Source organism: Solanum lycopersicum, chromosome 4, assembly GCF_036512215.1.
Source record: "Solanum lycopersicum chromosome 4, SLM_r2.1".
Classification (NCBI taxonomy): Eukaryota; Viridiplantae; Streptophyta; class Magnoliopsida; order Solanales; family Solanaceae; genus Solanum; species Solanum lycopersicum.
The window spans coordinates 2,105,762-2,129,085 of NC_090803.1; the positions used below are offsets into that span (position 1 = coordinate 2,105,762).

Below are 23,324 nucleotides of genomic sequence, written 5' to 3' on the forward strand. Positions count from 1 at the left end.
CTTAAACAATCTCAATTCGATTACCTTATCTCGTCCGCAATAGAGGTCACTCTCACCATCTCCTGAATGACCTAATTCCTAATCTTGTCACTCTTTCTATCCCCACATCTACCTCAATATCATGATCTCTGCAACATGCATTTTCTGAACATGTAAATTCTTGATTGGTCAACACTTCACCCCAAACAACAATGATAGTCTAACCACCACTTCGTAAAACTTCCTTTTAAGCTCAGGTGGTACCTACTTATCATACTGACTCCGAAGGCAAGCCTTTATTTCATCCAAGACGGCTCGAACCAAATAGAGATATTAGTACAAAAACTAAATAATTAATGACTAACAACATAACTAGTCAAATAGAAATATTAATTTGTAATATCTATAAACTTTGGTTCAAGTAGATTTTAAGTTAGAATTCCTTTTGTCATTAACTTAATTTTAGTATTCCACTTTATTTTTTATTTGTCCTACGAGTTGATCCAATCTACATTGCTCAAGCCCCACGGACTAGCCTTTTCCTCTAACGAAAGTGAAAAAAAAAACTTTTAAATTTACAAAAATATCTGAAAAAGCTTTTATAGATGAATTGAACGACAAATGAACAATGCAACTAATATTTAGTTATGGAACTAGTTACTTGCCAGTTGCCACAGAGCTCACGTCGCTACTAAAATGATTTTGTGGCGACTTTGTAGGCTTCAATCGCCACTAAAACCCCAATTTCTTGTAGTTGCATCATTAAAGGCAATCCCTCTTCTGTTGCTATTCTTTCAGACAAAGATTAGTAGTATTAGCATTGGTGGACACAGTCCCCTCTCTAATTCTAATAAAAACATGTCTAAAATTAATCTCAAGAGCAAATTTACAAAAGAGATATAGTGTTTAGTAGTTGTGTGTGGGGGGGGGGGGGGTGTAGGCATCATTTCCTTTATAAATAAGTAGTTAAGCGTAGGGGAAAAGGGGTTGATATATCCTTCAACTTTGTCATATGAAGCTGATATGTCGTCCCTTGTTATGAAAGTGGTTCAATATACTCTTACCGTTATACAAACGGCTCACATATACCCCTACTGTAACAAAATGAGCTCATATATATCCTTCATTTAACGTAATTTATATTTTAGAATTTTGATTTTAAGAAAAATCATGCGGTGATATATATCAAGTTATATTTTAATCTTTTCATACATAAATTATTTTTTGAGTTCTTTGATTATCATTATTTGAGTTACTCATTCTTATTCTATTTTTCTCTTTCATTGTTTAATGTAAAGAAAAAATTTAAAACTAAGTTTTTGTGGTTAATTATAATTTGTTTTTTTGGCTATATTATAATTTAGTTTTTGTATTTGAAAAAAAGAACTGGTCGATTATAGTAAATTTTACAAGAAAATTAGTGAAACACATATAAATTTGACCATAAAAATAAAAAATTTAAATTAGTCATTGAAATTAAAAAGTCACTTCTGTTAGAGGAAATGTTTATATGAAATCGATTCATTTGTCTAACAGTTGAGATAAATATCATCCACTTTCATAACGAGGGGTATATCGACTCTAAATGACAAAGTTGAAAAGTGTATTAGACCCTTTTCTCAATTAAAAATAACCAACTTATGGTTGATTTCGGATTATAAGAACTTGAGTTATAAGCACTTTTTGTATTTTTTCAATTATATGATAAGCTTAAAAATATGCTTATGAACTAATTTGAACCACTTAGAAACTTAACCTAATAGCTTATTGGGTACTACATATAATCTTTTTTCTCTATTAATGGTGCATAGTTACATGCACACACCTAATTATATATGTATAGGCTTAAAGCCAAAAAAATATTTAAAAATATATGTATAGGCATAAAAAAAAATACGAAATTTATAGTCCAAAGTTTAGACATATCGAATTGCCCAACTATAAAAGGGCAGAGCTACTCATGTAATGATAAACCACATACTTATTATTATAATAAACTTTGTGATATATATCATAGAAGAAAAATGAGTCTTCAAGGGAAGTTGATTTCTGAGATAAATATCAAATGTAATGGAGATGTGTTTCATGAAATAATTAAGTACAAACCACGTGATATCTTTAGTATATGCTCTGATAAGATACAAAATATGGATATTCATGAAGGTGAATTAGGCAATATTGGCTCTGTTAAATCCTGGAAATTCACCTATGGTAAATTTAGTTTCAATATTTATTTTTGTAGGGTTTATAGAAATCACACGTCAGTCAGTTGTATTGGACATATTTCTTTGACTTGTTGTTCCCATCGTCAACTTCATTTTTCTTCAACAGAGTCATTAATTTTTCTTGTTCAAATTGTAAGTAAGCTAAAGGAGATCATTTTTTTTCGAAAAAAGTTTAGACATTATCCGGCCATTATTTTTATTAATTCAAACCATTTTTAACCCATTCAGATTCAATCGAAATTAGTAGTATGTAATATTTAGTACATGATTTGTTTGCAGGTGGGAAAGAGATTTTTGTAAAGGAAGTAATTGAAGAAATAGATGATGAAAAGAAGTTGATTAAAAAGAAGGTAATTGAAGGTGATTTATTGGAGTATTATAAATCATTTTATGGCACTATTCAAGTTGAGACAAAGGGTGAAAACAACTTAGTTACTTGGATCATGGAATATGAAAAGAAGAATGTGAATGTACCAGATCCACACTATTTAATGGAATTTTGCCTTGGTGCCACTAAAGATATTGGACTCACAATCTCAAGTGATACATAATAATAATAATTATTATTATTATGAATGTACTTGGAATAAAAGGATGAGTCGATGGACATTGCTAAGCAAAAATAAAAGTTTCGAAACTAATTTTATTTAATTCCATATATGTATGCAAGTCTGTAAAATCGATAATAATGTATCGAATAAAATCTCCGAAATGTAACAATGGATTGCTTGTTAGTCCATTTCTATGATGCATACATTCAACAGTCAATAAGAGATTTCAATGCAAATGAATGCACTACAAAAGTCTAGATGACTCATGATCGCTAAATCTCTAGTAACTAATAATATTTTTATTTTGAGAAAATGGCCAAAAGCCCCTCAAGCTATTATAGAATTTTTAGCTACACGTCTATTTTTTTGGGGGTCTTATCACCCTCTGAATCTTTTAAAAGTGAAGTATCTAGCCCTCTACAAACTCACGCATAGATTTGTATTAGGCAGTAGTCAATACGCATTGCCACGCAATACATCCATTTTTTATATAAGAAAAAAATAACTATTCTCTTACCGTTTACTTTTTTTATTTTATATTTTCGTCTTCTTCTTTCTCTTTCTTTTCCATTCTTCTATTTCTTTTTCTTTGAAAGCTTCTGCAGATTTGATGACTACTGCATCTTCGACCTTCATCGGAATTTTAAACACCAAGAATTATCGTTCTTTAAAGCTAGAGACAAAAGAAAAATTCTATCCCTGAAAAATTGCTTCTTCTTTCGCTATTATATCATTTTCTCAAAGAATGATATGAGAAACTCAATTGATGTTTGGAACAATTTCAATAAGTGGGTCTTCTTCGTCAAAGGTTCTGTTACCAAATGATTCCTTTAATAGATTCTTCTCCATTAATTGAATCTATTACTTTATGAAATCCTTCATTAATGACTAGTCTAAATTTTGATTCTTTTAACTTTCAATTTTGATATTGATTCTGAGCAACCAACAAATTACAAAGTTTTGAAAACTGGAGATATGATTAAAAGTATGTGATTTGAAGATGAGACTTAATGATGAAAAATTGAGGAGGGTGGTGACCTGGTGGTCGAGGTGAGCCACCATTATCTATGGATTTGATGAAGATTAAGGGAGAATTCGCATGTATCTCTCTAGACTGTGATCGAAATTTCAGAGACACCTTAATTAAACTAAGGTCCTATTACCCCTAAACTTTTTTTAAAAAAATTTTATACATTTTTTGTCTTGTGGCATACTATGTGACTCCACGCAATTGAAGCGCGTGAGAGATATTTCAATTGAAGCGCGTGGGAGATATTTGAATGTCACGTAAGCCAAAAGGTGCACAAAATTACAAAAAATAAGTTTAGGGGAGGCAATAAGACCTTAGTTTGGTTAAGGTGTGTCTCTGGGATTTTGGTCATAGCCTAAGGGGGTACTTGTGTATTTTTTCGAAGATTAAAGGGAAAAGACAAAGATGATAAAAAAAAAATAACACGAGACTAACTTTTTTAAAAACAAAAATAGAATATTAATATGATTTAAATTAAATATTTATAAAGTTAATATTTTAATTATCTTTTTACCTTTCACTCTCCTCGAGAGAGTGAACTACACCTCCTTTGCCACACCAACATTTAAAGAACAAATAATTCCGCTTTAAAATAGTCCAAGAGGATAATAAAACACCCGTAAAGTGTGTATAATGTAATTGAAAATCCAGCTTATAAATTGAGAAAGCTTTTGATCACTCTTTTATTTTGATACTCATAGCTAGATAGAATTAGCCATGAGTTGTGCTATTTGGCTACAGAATATATTTTTCTGTCAACAATTTCCTATTTTTAGTAGTGATAACGATTTACAAATTGACTAAGGTGAAAAGCCACCTCAAGGATTTGAAATTTTCAGAGTACAAAAATGATGTGTATTATGCCACTAGAAACATAAGAACATTGTATTAGTGAACCTAATTATTGTTGTATATTATCTTGGGGTCGCTAAAGAAATTCGTAAACTTCATATTTTGAATATACTTGTGGCTAGTATCTCTCAACAAATGACGAGAGATTAATATGGTGAAAACAGAATATTATTAAACTCGTAAATAAAGATAATTTAATTAAAATACTCTTTCAGTTAACATTTTCTTAAGGAACGTGTAATGAGAGCGTGACAAACATAATAGAACGGAGGGGTACAATAACATACACAGTATAGTCTCATAAGTAAGGTCTAAAAAATGGAAGTATTTTTTGTTACCTAAAACTTTCATTATTTAATAAAAGTAAAATTAAATAAAAAAAAAACATTTAATATCTTATTGATTACGTCAAACTCTTCTTATTTTGAAAAAAGGAATTAGTTCTTAAATCGCATTTCACAAATCTATTCTCATATGCTAAAACTACATTTTAAATGATGACTAATGAAAAATGAAAGGTATTTTGTTTGTTTTTTTTCCTTTCTTTTATCACTAATCAATGCTATTCTTATTTATTTTGAAATGAATTGTATATCTTCATTTCTAATAAGATCAAAATCAAATAATTCCCTTTTTTTTTCAATTTTTTGTGAGTAGTAATCGTCATTTATGAAGAATCATGATAAAAATAGAATGAATTAGTTCTGCAAGCCACTTAACAAAAACAACAAAACAAATTAGCGTGATATATAAACGTTTTGTTTTGATTTGACCATTATATTCAATATTTGTTTAACTTTAAACAATTTTAAATGTCTACTTGTGCGCAACCAAAGTTGAAAGGCATAAATGTTAACTAAGGCAAAGTTAAAGCGAATATTTATGTATTATCCCTATTAAATTCTTACCAGGTACAATTATTATGAATTCTTATTGTGACTAGTAATGTGGATTGTGAACTAGCCATTTTTTGTGCCAAAAGACTAAAACACATGCACCTCGACTGATTTTACGGAATATCTATTATTTATCACCAGCAACACATACTAAATAACTATGTTCCTCAAGGATAAAATTAGTAAGTAATTATGAGATATCATTTCTATGATCTAATTTATTCAATGTACCCCTTAATATAGCCAGCAAAAAATGTATCCAACATATTCCCTTTTCAGCCATTTAACCTTTTGATATCTTGGCTAGCATATAACCATCAAAATACAAATTTCTTTTGTTTATAAAGTCAATCACTACATCAAAAATGATCTTTAAAGACAATTAATTTAGAAGTTCGGGCTTTGATAGAATTGGTAGCTCGATTTTTGGAATTTCAAGGAATTCAGGCTTTGGTAAAGTTGAGATCTTCGAGAGTTGTGGCAATTCAGGCTTAGGAAGCTCGGAAATTGTTACTTCAAGAAGATCGCGTGCTTCTGCTTATATTTCATAGCAATATGTTATATGTGAATGTTGAAAATAGGAATTGAGAATTAAGTTTTGGTTGTGATAATTGGTAGGAAAAATTGTTTGTTAGGTCATCTTCTCAACAATAATAATTTCCTAATTTTAATTTAATACAAACTTTCCATGTACATATTTTATGTAATAAATATTGGCAATCTAAACAGATATTGTACCAATTCAAAGTAGTAGGTCACCATTTCCAATAATGCATATATATACTTCTTGTACACCTACTCTTGTTTGTTTCATTTTTCTTGATCTGTATATTAAAAATAAATCTTATTTTAGCAAACTAATAAAGCTTTTATCATTTTTTGATATATTAGCTTTAATATTGAATAACTATATAAAGTAATAGCAGTCAAATTTAGAGTTTCAAAGCATCATTCGTAATGTTTGTTTAGTAAAAATACATTTCTAATTAAAGTTTTCTTAAAAATAAGCAGATCAACATGAGTCAAGTAATATAAAACAATGTGAATAGTTAGTTATTGGTTCAAAATAGTTGTTATTTCGATTTTTAAGATATAAATAATTATTTATTATTCAATAAATGTGGAGAGATTAGTATCATAAAAAGCAGAATAATATTATTAAATTAAAGATCAAATAATAAATAATGATAATTTAATCAAATTACTTCTTTAGTCAATATTTTCTTGAGAAATGGGTAAAGAAAAACGTGACAAATAAAATGAATCACAGGGGTATAATAACATATACAAGTAAGGTCTAATAAATGCTCTATTTATTTATTTGGAAATGAAATGTAAATCTTCATTTCTATTTTTATCAAAATAGTTCAATTTTTTCCATTTTGTTGTTATTTGTACTTAACATTCATGAAGAATTGTGATAAATTACACCATATTAAATTGGCATAATATATAAATGTGTCTTTTAATTTGACGTTATTTATATTTATGAAGAAGTAGGCACTTACTTAGACTTGTATAAAGTTGAACAAGTAAACACACACGTCCTACATGGCAATTCAGAATCCTATGTGCATTCTATTTGTATTATGTCACGTATGACATGTGTGTCTACTTGTTCAACTTTATAAAAATTTAAACGTCTACTTGTATCTCACAATTAAAGTTGAAAGGCATAGATGTCTAGTTCATACTAAGCACATATTTATATATTATGCCTATTAAATTTTTACTAGGTACAACTTCTGAATTTCTATTGTGACTAGGATGTGGATTGTGAACTAGCCATTTTTTGTGCCAAAAGACTTAAACACATGACAAGTAATGGGACATAATGCCTTGTCTCCTAAAAAAAAGCCATGTGAATAGGAGTGCTCAAGGGACATGTCCACCCCTTTACGTCAGGCCAATTTCGGCGCACCTCGACTAATTTTACATAATATCTATTATCTCCTACCAGCAATACATACTAAGTAACTATGTATATCAAGGCTAGAACAGATAGAAAGATCACCTAGTGTTTTTCAAACCTGATACATCATGATTCTTAACTCATTTCGTTGACCATTACGCCACAACCTTGACCGCTATAGATACGAATATACTTTCTTACTTTACTACAAGCCCAAATAAGAAAAGAAGCATAAGCTCTTCAAAAGAGGTAGTAACAATCAATCAATATCTATTTTAACTTGAATATAACAAGTAGGGCTTGACAGTGACTCCAAGCTTTATTCGAACGACTGATTTCAACAGACTACAAAGCTAAAGAACTGATAAAACGTTTAATTTCTCATTACGAAAACACCAAGAAGATCAAACATAGAGACATGAAAAAAGAATAGAAAAAAAACAACAAGAATTATAGATTACTTCATGTCGACTCTGTGAATTCAGTATGAAACTATCTTGCGACTGAGTGATTTATTGAACCATGCCTTCCAACTTCCAGATCCCTTCCGAGCCATAACTACTTGTTTCCCATCAAGAATTCGCTGTTGTTTCCCATTAAGAATTGGATTCTCGGACTGCGGCTTTTTGACCAGCACAAAGTTACGAACACCAAGTGATCCAATTGTCTCCCATGGACTCAAATCTGAAATAACAACTCAAATGTAAGCAAAAACACACATCACCACAAAATGATAAGGTTTACGCCTACCAAATCTTTTTAAGATATAGTAGGAACAAACAGCATAAAGTCACAACCAACATAACTCTACAATGTCACACATGAAAATCATCGTAGCCAACAAGCGCAATACAAAGATAAAATACTTTGCAGCAAGTTTAGGGATAGCAGTGAGGCTGGACGAGGGGGGGCAAGTTGAAGACGTAGTCGACAGGTGTGGGACATTTCTTTTCAACATTCTCAAGTCCTTATATACATGATTAACTGATCAATCATACAAGTAAACAGAATAAGACATCGATCAATATACAAAAGCAGAATTGGAAACGCTGAAAACTACGCAAAAACATATTTAACATGGCAATAAACAAGTAAACTGAATAAGACATCGATCAATATACGGAAGCAGAATTGGAAACGATGAAAACTACGCAAAAACATATTTAACATGGCAATAAACAAGTAAACAGAATAAGACATTGATCAATATACGAAAGCAGAATTGGAAACGATGAAAGGTAAACAAAAACATATTCAACATGGCAATGTACAAGTAAACTGAATAAGATATCGATCAATATACGAAAGCAGAATTGTACACGATGAAAGGTAAGCAAAAACATATTTAACATGGCAATAAGAAGCAAATTTAAGCTAAAAACCACGCCACGACAAAGCTTATAAAGCTTCATTTCCCCTGCTCTGCCATGCCCCGACCTGTTAACTCGAGTAATATCACAACAAATCAATCTCAGCTAAGCAAATCAAAACACATTTCTCAAAAAACACAACTAAGCAACGAAATATATAGAATTACAATACTATCAATACCTTCTGTTACCGCGGTTGGGCAATAGAGCACAAAATTATTAAAATTTGATCCAAGAACAGGGAGTCTCTCCTCACGAGCATAATTTTTCAACGCGATATCGATAACATCAGCCACAAGCTCCTTTTCATTAACAACAAAACGAATCGGCCCAGCACTCCCAACAACAGTTATACTAATCAACAACCGATTCCCTTTCCCAGCCTGAATCTTCTTCGTCTTATAAAGCACCATCTTGTTAATTACACTCAAATTCGTTACAAATAAACAAAAATAATAACAGTTTCAATCTATAAGGCCTACGAAGCCACGAAAACAGAGTTTCTCTGGTACGTAGGCCAAATTATGTTTACGTAATGAATGGTTCAAGGATCAACACCAATAGAACGATAATACCAACCTTCTTTACAAGATGCAAAGCAAAATGAAGAAGAAATTGAAATCTCCCTTATTGGAGATGATAAAGAAGTAATCATCAACAAATTCTTGAAAATTTCCACCATCAAAAACGAAAATTTGTAACAAAAGAGATCAAATCTCAAGAAGATGAAGGAAATTTATAGGTTTTTTTTTTTAGGGTTAGGGATTTAACAAATTTTGGGGATTTTGTATTTTTGGAAGAGAGAGGTGATTAACTCGGATCCTTTACCGTAAGACCCGGGTTCGTTTGTTTTTTAATTTAACCACTTGTCCTTATTTTTCTCTTTTTCAAGTCATTAAAATAGTATGGTACAATCCGCGCACGGAGCGCGGACGTTACTATATCAATTTATTTACGATAGAAGTGAATTTCGATATAAGACTATCAAACGAAAAAAAAAAAGGATAGAAGTTAAAATTTAATGAAAAATATCACATCGCTAAATAAATAATTGGTAACGATTTAGGGAAAAAGTGTGAATTTATATTAGTAAGAAATGTAAGTAGTTCTTAATTCATGATTATGAGGAATTTGTGTGTGGTTAGTTTCTAAACAAATAAAATGATAACCATTAATATGAAACCAAGAAATCATTGATGCACCTTTTTTATGTTTTTCCATTATTTGCGGATCGATTTAACACAAAGCAAAAGCAAAGTGAATTGAAAGTTGAAACTAAACGTTTCAAATAACCTAAATAACATTTCTCTAATATTCCGCTCCAACAGAAGTGAAATTGCTTCACCTTTTAGCCAGAAATCTAGAGTTCTAGATCTGGATATAGAAAAAATACTGGTGGGAGTACCAAACCTGAATGGCCCCTGTAGAGTTCGATCCAGAATTAGTCGCAGCTCCAATATTGACTTCATCTAGATACGGTCCGGGGAGCTTATGGAAGCAAGCTCCTCGGACGGATTCATAATTGATACATGAGTAATACTACTATACCATGAGTATATAACAATTGTTATAATGAATTTGGTGAAGATTGAGACTGAAAAATGTACACAAGAAAATTTAGATTGTATATATGTGAAAGAACTTAATTCAAGAAACTCCATGAGGTTAAGATCATTGCTGAATACATTTGATCTGTCTGTCAAAAAACAGATTACTGCTTTCATGTCCAGCTAGAGGCATCGAGTAGTAATCCGTGCGCGTAAAATCATCACTGGTCTATTAAAGAGTGCAATTTCTGTCGAAAGACGGGGATTTTGCTAGCGTCTATTGCCATTACCAAGCCAGTTAGCCGATAATCTTTGAGCTGCAAAGTTAGGAGACGAATAAGTGTTTTATTCATGAATGGCAATCAGATGACGAGTATAGTCACAACAGCAATGACTAAGTAGAGAGATTTCCGATAGACCCTTAATTCAAAAGCAAAGTTTTCGAAGCAAAATAGCAACATATAAAGTATATGAAACAGCAGATAGCATCACACATTGGAAGAAACTAAGCCATTACTAACTACTACTACTCAGTAGTTCTGGCAAATACAACTGATTTCAAAACTCTTGTGACTAATGATATATTCTATCGACATAAACATTCACTTGGTCGCTCCTAGGAAGGGTCTTTTTAAGTTGAAAACAGATAAAGCTGCTAAAGGTAACAAAGGCATAGGAGGCATAATCAGAAACCAGAAGGGAGATTGCGCCTTGGTTATTATGAAAGCAGCTCAAACAAATCATATTTATGCCAAGTTTGGGGTTTATACAATGGCCTAAAAGTTCCTGCAGAGATATAATTGAAATTTTTAACAATCCTAACTATGTCTACCCTTCACTTGTAAATCACATCATGTCTTTGAAGAGGCTGATGGGGTCGCCCGAGATCAGATACACATACACCTTCAGGGAAACTAATTTGATTCAATTACCTATCTAGCTTCCTCTCTTGATATCTAGCACCACTGTAACTAGAAAAACATATTTTGGCAGGTAATATTTTGACTTGCTTCGAGAAACTATTTGCTCTTAAGAGCATTGCTACTTCGGTTTTGCATTATTAGAAATTAATAGTTTTCTACTTTAACCAAAAATAAATAAATTATATAGCATGAAGTTGGGTATAATCAGAAGAATTAACCAGAACGAGAATATTATCGATAAAATATCAGCTTCTCCACGAATTGAAGAAAGGGCGAGCAGCTTGTCTTTTAACAGATATTACCCCAATTTTGAAAACTAGGGGTCACAACAAAACACAAACCAAGTTATACTACTACCTTTAGTTCAAATTATTATGGTAACCAAAAGGCTAACATGTTGCAGACATGGTCTCTCAACAAATAAGAACAAATTGCATTTCTACAGTTCTGGGCTATGGACTTTGAGCACTGATATGGCAAATTACTGTTTTATAAATATTTTGTTCTTAGATAATAACAGAGTGATGCATGTAGTAGACCCTTTCAATTAATCTTAGCCTCTATCCCAATTGAATGACAGTGAAACATATACAAGTGACATATTACGTTGGTGTTCTCTTTGTGTTTTCTCCAATATACGGAATTTGACTAATTGCAGTAAATCAATACATACATACATATATATATATATATATGTACTAACAAACATAAACGACATAAAAAAAATACATAAAAGCTTGATATTATGAGAAAAGCACTTGCCTCGTCAGTCCTAACCAGCTGTGTATGCAAAGGAAAACTGAAGGACCAAGAGCTTAACTGAAGAAACATTTACAGGAAGAATCAGCGACGTTGCAGCAAAAAAGGCAAGAAATAATAATAAAAGTAAAAATAAACGATGGTACCTCGTGAAAGATTTCGTCTTCTGCTTTAATGTATACAATAGATTGATCACCACTTGGTCCATTTTGCTTGTCCGCATTCTTATGCTATAAGAAAATCCATCAAGCAGCAGACAATTTAATGTCTAGTAGGCTTTAATAAATCCATACTGAAATACCAAAAAGGTACGAATAAGCCTTACCTTGTAGATTTTACTGATTACTAGGTAAAACTTGAAGCAGAAAGAACTCCGGAGCTCCTCTGTAGGCTTAAAGACATAAGAATGACAAAAGTTTCACTACACCAAGGTAAAGCTATATTCACGAGAGAAGAAACGGCAGACAGAAAACAATACGAGCATTTGAAAATAATTCATAATGTTCATCCATCTAACCTCATCCTCTGTAGCCCAAGAGACTTCATCAAAAAGTGCATCATAAAGGGGTGGCAAAAGCTGGGGAGGAAGATTCAGAACACGTTGAGAAACTATGAGACCAACATCCTTGGCTTGGTCTCCGAGAAATAAACTCAATTTAGAGAACACATCCTTCTGGCAGCATGCTTTAAGCAGGAACTCTTTAAGGTCCGCAATGCACTCTAGATCCTATTTTTAGACAATCAAAGCCAAACAAACAGTGAATCTGCGAGAATACAAGGAGTATGACACTAAGAACATTATGAGCTCCTGTACAGAACTATAAGCATTTAGCATATTTAGCGCTGGACAAAAAAATGGGAACTCAGAAGCATCTCCAGACTCGGATGCCAAATTTGACATCACAGGCCGGGTGATGTGGTGACAAAATCTTAGCATAACATGGATGTAGCACATAAAGTGCTGGCTTCTTACCTTATATCTACCCAAGTTAAGAGCAGTGACAATGGAGTAAATACCATCATCTTCATCATTCTCTATTTTAATAACAGTTCCCACTGTGGGTTGACCCAGTATTACATCCACAAAACCACTCAAATCCCATTGCTTATCATCAAGGTAGGTCTGCAGCAGGATTTTCACCCCATGAAAGTCACTTGGTTTTGGATCAAAGAACTCAAAATCTGCTTGAACAGTGCCCTTTCAAAACCAAAGTAGAAGCTGTTAGTGTACTGACATCACATAAGAAAAATCATTTACCAGCAACGACCGATGGAATGTCTTACATCAAACTCCTCATCATCTGAAGAACCGGAATCTTCACTTTTGTCTATTAGTTCGTGATTTTCCATCCTTTTACCTAAGATGGAAAACATTCCGCTTCAGAACAAGAAATTGAAATGGATCACTGTGCTCATAATAAGTTTTCATGAGATAGAAAACTTAATCAAAATACTTCACCTGAAGAGGTAGGTAGATTATTTCCTGGAAATCTGGGATTTTGGACCTTGTGTGCAACCTTGTTATTTGAGGCAATCCGTGCCATTGAACGAGCAAATGGAGAGAAACTTAAAGGTAGACATCGCGCTGGTCTGCAATGTCTTGCTGGCTTTCGGGGCATTATACAAATTAGGCAAACCTGAATATACAAGTTGTCATTTTCTAATGGTCTATGATATAATATTGAGAAGCAGCCTCGAGAAGTTGCAGAGCTTAAGATACAGCGGAAAACACAGATGACTCCTTTAAATTTCTAAGATTTAACAGATGGAACAGTAAATGGACACTATAATTAACCTTATTACTTATTGTAGTAAAATAGTCTCTCAGAATATTCACGGATATCAGTTCAAAAAGATTTGAGAGCAAATTGTCAGCAAAAAAGAAGTATAATCTTGAGGTTTATACGCACTCTCTTTTTCCCTGTAATAACCGTCCAAAAAAGAGAATTAATGATTACGTTCTACGGTAAATGCTCTATTTCTATTTGTCTCTTTTCTTGCCTATCCTATATAACTCCATCACATCAACTGGACTGTCACTCATAATAATACAATAAAAGCCATCTCTTTCAGCAGGGTTTATTGTGTTCTATAAAACAAGAAGTATGCACAGAGATATGAGCTTCAAATATGAGGCACATAAGATAAAGCAGCAAACTTTTACATGTCATAAGTAAATTAAGAACTTTAAGATGACAAACTCCCTTTCTCTAAGTACAACAACATTATTTAACACATAATAATGGTTTATGGTTTAGCTGAAAATGCAACAATACAGTTGTGGGTGAGAGGTGACATGTATCTCGTGGAACTAGTCTGGGTGCACAAATGCTGATCGGAACACCATAGTCAAAAAAAAAGAAAAATACCCAACAATGCAAACTCCAACTACAGCAAAAATCACAAACCCCAACACCTAATTTCAATTCTTGACAGAAAAAAAAAAAGCAAATTTGAGCATAAAAAAGTCCCCTCCAGCAACAAATGCAAATCAAGTAAAACTAAAAGCAAAAACTACTACTAGAAGAGAATCATAACAGAAATAGAATTACGTACTGACGGAAAGGTGGAAAAGGTGCGCCGGCGGGGAAAGCTCTGGCGACGAGAATGGAGGCCGGAGGGGAGTACGGCAGGGTTTTAGTTTCTCCTGATTCTGTCGAGGGGGCAGGGGTTTTAAGAGTCCTCAAAGTTTTTAAACAAAGCAAATTTAGTCCCTTTAATTTGTAATTATTACTCTCGTGGATAGTCTCATTATTTTTGTATTTTTATCGTAAATAAAAATTGTTTTTTTCAAACTTTACAAATGAAACATAATCAAACATTCACGTAACTGTTGATGTTTATTGAGATTTTTAAAAAATTCAAATGTTTCATTATAATTTACATTAATTTCATAATTAACTAGAGGCTCGAGAAATAATAAAGATATGTATATGACGAAATATTCAACAGTAATAAAGAAAAAGATCGAATAGAAAAACTTCTGAGCATTTGACAATCTCAAATGTAAATTATCTTAAGCAAATACTTTCGAAAAATAAGTGAATATATTATTTATTTATTTTTAATAGTAAGTAAGTAAAAAATACCATTATAATGTAAAAATCTAACAAATTACTATAAGGTTGAGAGTAGGGTTTCGGAGGATTATCAAGGGGTGGATGCAGGTAGCGTTGAGTTGGGAAGAGATACTGAACTTGAAATATCGCTTATCTTTTTATATTATTTTTTTAAAATGTCATTTTCTTCGTTTAAAAACAAAACTTGTTTTCTTTAACATAAAAATTGAAAAAATATTTTGACTATTTAAATATAATAAATATGTTTAACGCTTTACCATACCAAACTGTAAAGCCTGTGGATTCTAACAAGAATCCATGGCCAAATCTCAGCTGAAGCTGCTCAAGAACACGTAGAAGAGAAGCAATTTAGTTGGGAGAGAAAGAAGAACTGCATTAAGCAACAATGCCACACATTACATGAGTTATATACAATCCACTTACTAACAAACTTGTAACTAACTTCTAACAAATTTGTAACTAACTCTTCCTAATTATAATCTAGTGTGTAATCTACACTATAATCTACTATGTGTTTCAATACATGTTCAATGTACATTAATGCAATTATTTAACTCTTTTACACCCTCCCTCAAGCTAGGAGCTATGAAGATGTTCTTCATTCCTAGCTTGGATACAAGATGTGTATGAGAATCTCGTCCAAGGGTCTTAGTGAATATGTCTGCAGGCTGTTCAGATGACTTCAAATATGTTGTGACAACCAATCCTTCTTGTATCTTTTCTCTCACGAAATGGCAGTCTATATCTATGTGTTTTGTTCTCTCATGGAACACTGGATTAGCTGCTATTTGAATTGCAGAAGTGCTGTCTGAATGCAATAACACAGGAAGGTTAATCTTGACGCCAAGTTCATCAAATAAACCAACAATCCAAACAACCTCAGAAACTGTAGATCCCATTGCTCTATATTCTGCCTCTGCTGAACTCCTAGACACTGTCACTTGTTTCTTAGATTTCCAGGATATAGGTGAACCTCCATATTGTACCAAGTATCCTGTAATTGATCTTCTACTATTAATGCATGCACCCCAATCAGCATCACAAAACACCTTTAATTCACTCCCCCCTGTTGATGCCATCAAAATACCAAGTCCTGGTGCTGATTTCACATATCTAACTAATCTCATTGCAGCCTCCATATGTGAAGTCTTTGGAGAGTGCATAAACTGACTCAAACATTGTACAGCAAATGATATATCAGGTCTAGTAGTTGTGAGATACAACAGCCTCCCAATTAACCTTTGATAGCCTGTAGGATCTTTTAATGTTTCATCTGGACATGTAGATGGGGTGTTAGCATCAAACTCAACTGTAGTAAGCTTTTGATTTAATTCCATTGGAGTTGAGACTGGTTTGGCACCTGCCAACCCCATGTCTGATATGAGTTCTAAAGCATACTTCCTCTGGTGTATCAGAATTCCAGCATCACTCCTAGCAAATTCCAGCCCAAGAAAGTATCTTAGCTCTCCCAAATCTTTGATCTTGAAAGACTGTTGTAGCATCTCCTTAGTTTGTTGAATCATCACTGAATCATTGCCTGTCAATAACAGATCATCTACATATATAAGAACTATCATTATCTTGTCTTGTTTCCTCTTCGTGAACAAAGAATAATCTCGTGTGCTTTGATGAAATCCAGATTCAATTAAGGTGTGTGTAAGCTTGATGTTCCACTGTCTTGATGCTTGTTTCAGGCCATAGAGTGACTTTAGTAATCTACATACTTGATTGTTTCCAGTCCTGTCGTTGTTCCTTCTACTAAAACCTTGAGGCAATGTCATATATACCTCTTCATACAAATCTCCTTGTAGAAAGGCATTGTACACATCCATTTGATGAATGTGCCAATGCTTAGCAGCTGCAATTGAAATAACAGACCTTACAGTAGTCATTTTGACTACTGGTGAGAATGTCTCTTGGTAATCAAATCCTTCCTTTTGATTATAGCCTTTAGCCACCATTCTTGCCTTGAATCTTTCCACACCACCATCTGAATTATACTTCACCTTATACACCCATCTACAGCCAATGGCTTTCTTGTTCTTTGGCAAGTCTACTAGTTCCCAAGTCTGGTTATCCTCTAGAGCTTTTATTTCACTCTGCATTGCATCCACCCATCTAGCATCTTGTATGGCCTCTGCATAGGTAGCTGGTTCATTCTCAACTGAGAATTTTGAAACAAAACTTTGGTATTTGTTGGACAACCCAGAGTAGTCTAGCACTGAAGCTATTGAATACAGACATTTGTTAGTCCCATTTGTAGTAATGTAATCCTTATGCCAAATTGGAGGTTTAATGCTTCTAGCTGATTTTCTTAGTGGAGGATCATCCTGATAAGATGACATTTGTGGAGCAGCATTATCTGAACAAGAAGGAGGTATAGAGGATTGTGGCACTATAGTGATCAATTCATCATAATTGAATAAGTCTGCACTGGATATAGTATTAGATGAAGATGTAGTATTGTCTTTGAAAGGAAACACTGATTCAACAAAAACTACATCCCTATTAACAAAGAATGTTTTGCTCTCCAAATTGTATAATTTGTATCCCTTTTGTGTAGGTTCATACCCCATCAGGACAGACTTTAGGGCCCTAGGACTAAACTTGTCTTGTTTAGTAAGATTAGTAGCAAAACATAAGCAACCTATCACTCTTAAGTGATCAATTGAAGGAGGCTTATTGTATAGTTTCTCAAAAGATGACACACCATTCAAACTAGTAGAAGGTACTCTGTTGATCACATATACTGCAGCTTGAACACACAAACCCCAAAATCTATCTGGAAAACCAGCTTGAAACTTAATAGCTCTTGCTGTCTCTAGAATGTGTCTATGTTTTCTTTCCACTACACCATTCTGTTGAGGTGTATATGGACAAGAACTTTCATGGATAATACCATATAACTTGAAAAGCTCATTGCAATTGTAGTTGAAAAATTCAGAACCATTGTCTGACCTTATCTTCTGAATCCTTTTTCCAAACTGAGTTTCAACTTCTGTAAAGAAATGTTTTAACAAACTAACAACATCTTATTTCAATCTCATTAGAAAAATCCATGTCCATCTAGAATAGTCATCAACAACAGTAAGAAAATATCTCATACCATCAAAAGTTTCAACTCTATAAGGTCCCCAAACATCTAAGTGAACCAGCTGGAAAATACTTGTTGATCTACTAGTACTGTTAGGAAAAGGCAGTCTAGTTTGTCTAGCAAGTGGACAAATTTCACAATTATGTAATGCAAATTTACTACCAAACTTATTGAAAATGGGAATCTTCCTGATTACACTCATAGGCACATGACATAATCTTTGGTGCCAAACAGTAGCCTTATCTTCAGCATCTTGTATTGCTGTTAAACATCTCTGAGGCATATCTTCTACTTGTGTATCTACCATGTATAATCCATCCTTTTCTTTACCAGTCACCCTCATCTTCCCAGATGAGAGGTCCTGAAAAACACAGTAATAAGGAAAGAAGGTGACACAACAATTCAAATCTTTTGTCACTTTTGAAACAGACATAAGATTGAATTTGAAGTCTGGAATGCATAACACTTGTTTAAGCATGTCACCTTTTTCTATAGGACAACTTCCAATATGAGAAACCTTTGCAGACTCTCCAGTAGGCAACTGAACACTACCTGCATTTTCTATCATTCTTTCACAATGTAAATGCTTAGCATCATTTATCATGTGATGAGTAGCACCAGTATCAACAACCCACTGTATTGAAGCATCCTTAGATAAGTAAGAGTTACCTGCCATATTAGCTGCACAATGTGTATCACCAACTGTTGTTTGATTCAACATTTGAATAAGTTTCTGATGTTGTTGTGGTGTAAACATTGGCATTGGCATTGTCTCAGATGCTGCAGCTTGATGAAACTCCTTTTGAGTAAGTTGTGGAGCATGATGATGGATTGATGATTCTTCATAGACTAGGTTCCCTGCAACAACTGAATCTCTCTTTCCTTTGAACTCTGTAGGATATCCAATAAGCTTGAAACAATCAAGTTTTACATGGCCAGTTTTGTGACAATGATCACACTTCAATAATTTGTTGCAATCACTTCTCATATGTCCCTTCATGTGACAATATTCACAGAAAACATTAGGATTGTATGGCTTCCTATTCCTCGAACTAGACCTTGATGTATACATTGCAGTAGGATTTGAATTTGAACTTTCTGGCATTGATCTACTTAAGTTTGCTGCTAGTTTTTGACTTTCATCTTGACTTATCATGGCATAAACCTGATTAATGCTAGGAAGTTGATGCATCAACAGAATTTGGCTGCGAGCTTGAGCATAACCATCATTAAGTCCCATAAGGAACTGCAACATCCTCTGATATTGAAGATGCTCAAAAAACTCCTTAGATTTAGGACAATTACAAGCTGGTGGTGGCATGATGCTATCATATTCATCCCAAAGATCTTTGAGTCTTGAATAGTATACTGAGATAGAAGACACACCTTGAACAAGTGTGAAGATCTCCTTGTGTAGCTGAAACACACGAGAACTGTTGATCTTGTTGAACCTTTCTCTTAGATCTCCCCAAATCAAATGTGTATCTGAACAGAAAAGAACACCACTGTGTAGATCTTTACTCACATTGCACAGAATCCATGAAACAATAATGGCATTACATCGATCCCACAGTTGAGCCAAACTCCCTGAAAATTGATCTCGTTTCACTGTTCCATCAATGAATCCTACTTTGTTCTTCCCAAGCAAAGCCAACTGCATTGCTTTGCTCCACAAAGTGTAGTTATCTGTTCCTGTGAGCATGATTCCAATGTTGAGTGAGCCTGGTGAATCAGATGGATGCAAGTATAAAGGATGAAGATGATCAATGGTCGTGGATGCCATTGATGTTCCTGTGATTTCCCCTGCTGAATCTCCAGTAGAAACCATCGAATTAAAACTCTATTTCCTTTGTCTACAGATTACAGAACCCCTTGCTCTGATACCATGTAAAGCCTGTGGATTCTAACAAGAATCCATGGTCAAATCTCAGCTGAAGCTGCTCAAGAACACGTAGAAGAGAAGCAATTTAGTTGGGAGAGAAAGAAGAACTGCATTAAGCAACAATGCCACACATTACATGAGTTATATACAATCCACTTACTAACAAACTTGTAACTAACTTCTAACAAATTTGTAACTAACTCTTCCTAATTATAATCTAGTGTGTAATCTACACTATAATCTACTATGTGTTTCAATACATGTTCAATGTACATTAATGCAATTATTTAACTCTTTTACACAAACACCTATTGAAGTAATGTTGTAGGCTTGTTGAGAATGTCATTCTTATTGGATCTTTGTATATGTGATATACATATCATGTATTTGTTATTCTAAAATACGATTAAATAATCTTTTAAGTAGTCAATGACATTTTTTCTTCTAGAATATACATATATATAGATCTAAAAGCACAAATTAACTCCATGTCTATTTATATTATATGTAAATTCAAACTATATACCACGAATAATCTATACATCTACGTGACTATTTCAATCTTTTTCTTTTAAATGGTCCTTTGTTCAAATTATGTTTTGGAATGGTAATTTGCCCAAGAACTTGATAAAATTGCGATTTTGAGCTAGATTCTAATTATTATTTTTTTCAAAATAGTTTTTACCAATGAGTTCCAAATGTCTTGAATAATGTTTTCAAGTAAAGAATTTTTTGAATTCAAACCTCATTTTTGAAATTGAATTTTTGAGTTGATTTAACCTATTTTGCCAAATGTATGAATTGGGTGTTGTTATTTCTGAAATCTTGTTGTGATTATTTGATTGATTTAGTTTGTGTGGCGTTGGACATTGTTATAAAACGGAAGGCTTAAGCCTTAGATTGACTTTTGATTTAAATTAAGGCAAGTGGTATTCTAAACCTTCATTGTGTGTGTTGAGGAGCAACGAGAATGAGGTCATGGGTTCAGTAATTCCATTTGATTGAAATTAATGAATAAAAAGGGGATTAATGAAAGGAAAATGTGTTGATCATAATGTGTTGTGAATTGTCTTGTTACGAATCCCAAGGTGTTGATTGATGTAATGTTTTGATAGCATTATTTGTGGACTTGAGTTGCTTTGAGTTATTGTCTCTTCCCTGTGGTGTGAAATAGTTTATTTCCATTGATTTTCGTGCACTATGACGAGACAGGGATGATTATTGATGCCGAGATCATTTCTTACAAATGTATTGATGTTGAGGTCATTTCCGGCAGGTGCTATTAATGTCGAGGTCAATTTTGGCAAGTGTATCGTCAAGTTCATAAACTATGATCGGTTCCCTTGAGTTCCATTGATAATATGTATGATAAATCTTGAAATTATGTTCGGTGTACTCGATTATTATGTCTTGATGATTTTGTTAGCTGTGATTGATCTACTCGACACATGATTGATATCCTTGATATTAGTGATTTGTACACGTGAAAACCATATTAGAGGGTTATATAGAATGACTAAGTTTTCCATCTTTATGTTATTTAGATTTTACTTTTCATATTTCTTTTGTTTTGTTTGATTGAGATTGACTTGTCTTGATGAGAGTAGACGAGTGTCATCACGTCCATTTTTTGAATAGTAACAATGATTCAAAATTATATAACGAAATTATTTACCTTATTTCACTCTATATAACGCTAAACTCTAATATCATTCATATGTCCAAAACAAGACTTTGAGCATTGACTAATATAATACAAGTACTCAAACATTCTGTAAATTAAAAATGTAGTTAGGTCTTAGTTCAATATCACATAAGAAATAAATTTTAAATTTTATTTCGCTCAAAAAAAAAATCACAAGGCAATATATATATATATATATATATATATGTGTGTGGCACATATATTGATGGAAGACATAACCTACCCTATCTTCAAATTCAATTATCATACTTTTAATTTGGCAAAAGAAAAAAAAGTTTTTAAAAAAATTGATATTAAATAGTATTAATTATTTAATATTCCAAAAACAACTTTAAAAAATAAGTAGGTGACCTGTCTAGATTCTCATTGCATTTGCCCTCCCTTTTTAGCAATAATAAAAACAATTAATGCACTTTAATAATTTCAAACATGTCCTAATTTATTCTATGATATACTATACATTAAAGTAAAGTAATTTAAAATCCTTTTAAGAGTCTTACCTGTTAATCTACACTTTATTATATTCTTCTTTGTTAGCTTGTTCATGTGCTTCTCCAAACTTTTACATTTTCAACCTTATATTATACACACTATTTTTTTTAATTATAAAACATATGAGCTATTTTCAACATTATATTATACACACAATTTTATTAAAGTATATATATGAGCTATGTTCAACCTTATATCAAACACTATTTTATTTCTAAGCTCGAGATATTTAATTTCAAATCAAAATTTTCTTTATAAGTTGGATAAAATGACCCAACATTTTATTATTTCTTTTGAGATATTAACTCAAAATGAAGAAAATATATTAAAAATTACGAGACAAACGAATATAGTTAATTTTACCCTATCCCCCTTGAACTTTTGTATAGGAAAGAAGCGGAATGACTTGAAAAATCTCTTGTATTTGAATTCGTTTATTAGTCGGACTCTTTTACTTATCACCTTATGAAAAATAAATAAATAAACCTCTTTGATTTTAAATCAACAATCAAACATGAAAAATAGAAGATGAAAGTAACTAGTATTGTATAGGTTATGAGAGAATCTACACATAACTTTACGAAGAATAGGAGATGAAATAACTATTACGAATAACTTAGGCATAATACACAAATATGCCTTTAAGTTGACTTTAACTTATATTTATGTTCTCCAACTTTAGATATGGACAAATAGACTGCATAAATTTGAACAAGTACACACGCATTCTACGTGATATCCTACAAGATAATCTGTGTCCTACGTGCATTACATAGAATTCATGCGTCTGTTTGTTCAATTTCATATATGTTTAAGTGTCTACTTATGCATATCCAAAAATAATGAGGATGAATGTTAAATGATGTAGGGTTGTTCAAAACCAAATCGAAATTGATAATGTAAACCAACTTTGTTTTATTGATTTATCGATAATTGGTAATAGATTTAGCGGTTTCAATAACGATTTTTTTTAAAATATCGATTTATCAATTCTTTACGATTTGATTTTTATCTTAACGGATTAATT

At 32.6% G+C, this 23,324-nt stretch overlaps 2 protein-coding genes and 1 long non-coding RNA gene across 3 annotated transcripts; 1 reads left to right on the forward strand and 2 right to left on the reverse strand.

Moving 5' to 3' along the window:
• Positions 1 to 1,949: 1,949 nt before the first annotated feature.
• On the forward strand, positions 1,950 to 2,991 carry LOC101267512 (uncharacterized). Its single transcript, XR_011220394.1, has 2 exons — positions 1,950 to 2,190; positions 2,484 to 2,991. It is a non-coding gene; the product is annotated as an uncharacterized lncRNA (long non-coding RNA).
• A 4,816-nt stretch (positions 2,992 to 7,807) lies between these two features.
• Positions 7,808 to 9,811, reverse strand: LOC101244859 (uncharacterized protein At4g22758-like). Its single transcript, XM_004236901.5, has 2 exons — positions 8,997 to 9,811; positions 7,808 to 8,129 (listed from the first exon to the last, which is right to left on the reverse strand). Exons 1-2 carry the CDS (start codon positions 9,226 to 9,228, stop codon positions 7,927 to 7,929), a joined length of 435 nt encoding a protein of 144 aa, XP_004236949.1. The 5' UTR covers positions 9,229 to 9,811; the 3' UTR covers positions 7,808 to 7,926.
• Positions 9,812 to 10,417: 606 nt separating this feature from the next.
• Positions 10,418 to 15,405, reverse strand: LOC101244571 (protein BCCIP homolog). Its single transcript, XM_069296411.1, has 10 exons — positions 15,387 to 15,405; positions 14,601 to 14,697; positions 13,504 to 13,681; positions 13,329 to 13,402; positions 13,018 to 13,242; positions 12,562 to 12,771; positions 12,370 to 12,435; positions 12,191 to 12,274; positions 12,048 to 12,104; positions 10,418 to 10,679 (listed from the first exon to the last, which is right to left on the reverse strand). The coding sequence occupies exons 3-10, from the start codon at positions 13,661 to 13,663 to the stop codon at positions 10,584 to 10,586; spliced, it is 972 nt and encodes a 323-aa protein (XP_069152512.1). The 5' UTR covers positions 13,664 to 13,681; positions 14,601 to 14,697; positions 15,387 to 15,405; the 3' UTR covers positions 10,418 to 10,583.
• Between the last annotated feature and the right edge of the window lie 7,919 nt (positions 15,406 to 23,324).